The 3276-nt window shown below is 62.3% G+C and overlaps 1 protein-coding gene across 1 annotated transcript; it reads right to left on the minus strand.

Annotated features, from left to right (window-relative positions):
* Positions 1-1418: 1418 nt before the first annotated feature.
* On the minus strand, positions 1419-2093 carry LOC109769602 (uncharacterized). The gene has a single exon (XM_020328343.1). It carries the CDS (start codon positions 2091-2093, stop codon positions 1419-1421), a length of 675 nt encoding a protein of 224 aa, XP_020183932.1.
* Between the last annotated feature and the right edge of the window lie 1183 nt (positions 2094-3276).

Raw genomic sequence — 3276 nt, forward strand, 5'->3', positions numbered from 1 at the left:
GGCGGCGGCAGGTACTGGGTCTCGGTCCAGTCGACGAGGAAGTCAGCCAGAGCCTGGGACTTGATCGTGGTGCGGGGCTCGTAAAGGATGGTGTGGCCGGCTAGCTCGAGCGCCCACTTGGCGACCCGGCCAGAGGCATCCCGGCACCCGATGATTTCACCGAGAGGGGCCGTGCTGACCACGGTGACGACATGCTCTTGGAAGTACTACTTCAACTTCTTGGCGGTGAAGTACACGCCGTAACCCATCTTCTGGTAGTGCGGGTAGTTCTGCTTCGAGGCGAAGAGCACCTCGCTCAGGTAGTAGACGGGACGTTGGATGGCTTGGACCTTGTCCTTCTCTGGTCGCTCGACCACCATCAACGTGCTGACCGACCGCGAGGTTGTGGCGATATAGAGCAACAACGGCTCCTTCTTGGCCGGTGCGGCCAGGACTGGTGCGGTGGAGAGCATGCGCTTGAGATCCCGGAAAGCCTCATCCGCCTGGTCGTTCCATTCGAACGACGTTGTCTTCTTCATCAGCTGATACAGGGGCAGCGCCCTCTCGCCCAGCCGGCTGAGGAACCGGCTGACCGAGGCCAAGCAGTCGGTGAATTTCTGGACATCGCGCAGCCGAGACGGCTTGCGTATGTGCTCGATGGCCTTGATCTTCTCCGGGTTCGCCTCAATGCCGCGCTTCGAGACAAGGAAGCCGAGTAGCTTTCCGGCCGGGACGCCGAAAACGCATTTTTCTGGGTTGAGCTTGACCTTGTACTCGTGCAGGTTGGCGAAGGTCTCCTTCAAATCGTCGAGGAGCGTGAGGTGCTTCATGGTCTTCACCATGATGTCGTCCACGTAAACGTGGATATTGCGGTCGAGTTGTGGCAGCAAGCATTTCTGCATGCAGCGCTGGAAAGTGGCGCTGACGTTCTTCAGGCCGAACGACATGGTGATGTAGCAATACGCCCCAAAGGGCGTGATGAAGGATGTCTTCAGGGCGTCAGCCGGGTCCAGCTTGATCTGATGATAGCCGGAGTAAGCATCCAGGAAGGACAGGAGCTCACACCCGGCGGTGGAGTCAATGACTTGGTCGATTCGCGGGAGGGCGAACGGGTCTTTGGGGCAGGCCTTGTTCAGGCTGGTGTAGTCGATACACATGCGCCAGGTCTTGTTCTTCTTCAGGACGAGGATTGGTTTGGCCAGCCACTCGGGGTGAAACACTTCCATGACGAAGCTGGCCGCCAAAAGCTTGGCAAATTCTTCACGGATGGTCCTTCTCTTCTCTTCGTAAAAGCATCGTAGGGGTTGACGGACAGGCTTGGCGTCCTTGCGGATGTGGAGTTTGTGCTCGGCGTACTTCCTCGGGATACCCGGCATGTCCTTTGGGGTCCATGCAAAGATATCCCGATTCTCACGGAGGAAGTCGACGAGCTCGCCTTCCTATTTGCTGTCGAGGCGGGTGCCCACGATAACGTACTTGCTACAGCTGGGGTCTTCCGGGTTCAGCTTCACCTTCTTGGTTTCCTTGGAGGGCTTGAACGCGGCCTCGTCGGCCGGCTCCTTAGCCGGGACCTGCGCGGCCGACGCCTCTTGGGCCAAGGCGACGATCCAGTCGAGTTGGCACCGCTCCTCGGCTACGACCAGCGACTCGGCTAGCTTGGCGCCATCTCGGGCGCAGTCCAGGGACTTGCGGTAGTCGCCGGTGACGGTGATGAGGCCCTTCGGACCCGGTAGCTTCATCTTCAAGTAGGCGTAGTGGGGGGCCGCCATGAACTTGGCGAGCGTGGGCCAGCCCAGCAGTGCATGGTACGCGCTGGACAGGTCCACCACCTCGAACCAGATAGGCTCGTGTCGGAAGTGGCTGCTATCGCCGAACAGGACGTCGAGCCGGATCCGACCGATCAGAGAGCAGGAGAGGCCGGGAACGATGCCGTGGAAGATCGTCCGGGTCGGCTCCAGGTCTTTGGCCTCGAGGCCGAGCTTGGTTAGGGTGTCGCGGTAGAGGATGTTGATGCTGCTGCCGCCGTCGACGAGAACCCGGGAGAACTTGCACGTGCGCCGGGGCACGACGATGGTGGGGTCGAGGATGAGGGCGTAACCACCCGGGTTCGGCATGATGGCCGGGTGGTCCTCCCGGGTCCAGGTGACCGGGCGTTCCGACCAATGCATGTATTCCGTCTTGGCTGGGATGACGGTGTTCACCTCCTACTGAAGGAGGCGCTCGCTGCGCTTGTCGTCGCCGAGACTGGTCAAGACGACGTAGGTCGCGTTCTGAGCCGGGTAGGGGTCGTCGCGCATCACGTCGCCGGCTGGAGGCGGTGGTGGAGGCGGCTGCCCTGCTCCCGGAGTCGGAGCGTGTGCGTGGACGGCCTTACGCTGCTGTGGTGCTTGCAGGGAGTGTCGAGCATCTCCTCGAAGCTCATGGCGGGCTGCCATGTCGTTTTGCCGGTGTTCTGGCGTTTGGCGGCCGGGTCGGTCGCGGGCGCCTGCTCGGCGGCCGCAACGAGCCGGTTGTCGTAGAGCTGGGCCGGTTGATCGACCTTGCGCTTGTTGTTCTGCTGGTTGTGCTGCTGCCGGCTTCCTTCGCCGGCTGGCTTCGGAGGGGGAACCGGCTTAGCTTTGCCGGCTTCATCCAGTGCCACCTGGATCTTCATGGCGGAGTCGGCGTTGGCGTACTTATCCGCCGTCACCATGAGCGCGGCCATGGTGGCCGGCTCGGAGCGCAAGAGCTTGTGCTTGAGGAGGGTGCCATCCCGGCACCTGTTGACGAAGTACTGGATTGCCTGGACTTCGTGGACACCCTTGCAACTGTTCCAGAGCTCGGTCCAGCGTGCGAGATATTCGCGGCCAGTTTCCGCCGGCCCCTGCACGCACATGGCAAGCTGACTAGGGCGGCCGGGTCGTTTGTAGGTGCCGGTGAAGTTGCGCACGAAGGCTTGCTCGAAGTCGACCCACGTGTTGATGCTGCCAGCCGGCAGACTATTCAACCAGGTGCGGGGCGACCCCTGGAGCATGAGAGGCGCGTAGCGCACGGCGAGGCGGTGGTTACCGCCGGCGATGCCGATGGCGGTGGTGTAGTCGGTGAGCCAGTCCTCCGGCTTCACGGTGTCGTTGTACTTGGGGGTGTCGCAGGGGAGCGTGAACCCTTTAGTAAAGGGCTCGCCCCGGATGCGTGGCCCGAAGCATGCAGGCCCGACCGGGCCGATCTCCTCCAGCTCCTGGGAAAGAGCGAGTCGGTCGAGGCGGTGACGGGCCTCGGTGTCGTCGATGGCGCGCGGGCCCAGATGCTCGGCGACCG

The sequence above is a fragment of the Aegilops tauschii genome, chromosome 5, assembly GCF_002575655.3.
Source record: "Aegilops tauschii subsp. strangulata cultivar AL8/78 chromosome 5, Aet v6.0, whole genome shotgun sequence".
In the NCBI taxonomy this organism is placed as follows: Eukaryota; Viridiplantae; Streptophyta; class Magnoliopsida; order Poales; family Poaceae; genus Aegilops; species Aegilops tauschii.

Excerpts from the sequence above, each read along its gene's own strand:
- LOC109769602 (XM_020328343.1), bottom strand. The coding sequence starts at position 2,093 with ATGCCGAACCCGGGTGGTTACGCCCTCATCCTCGACCCCACCATCGTC.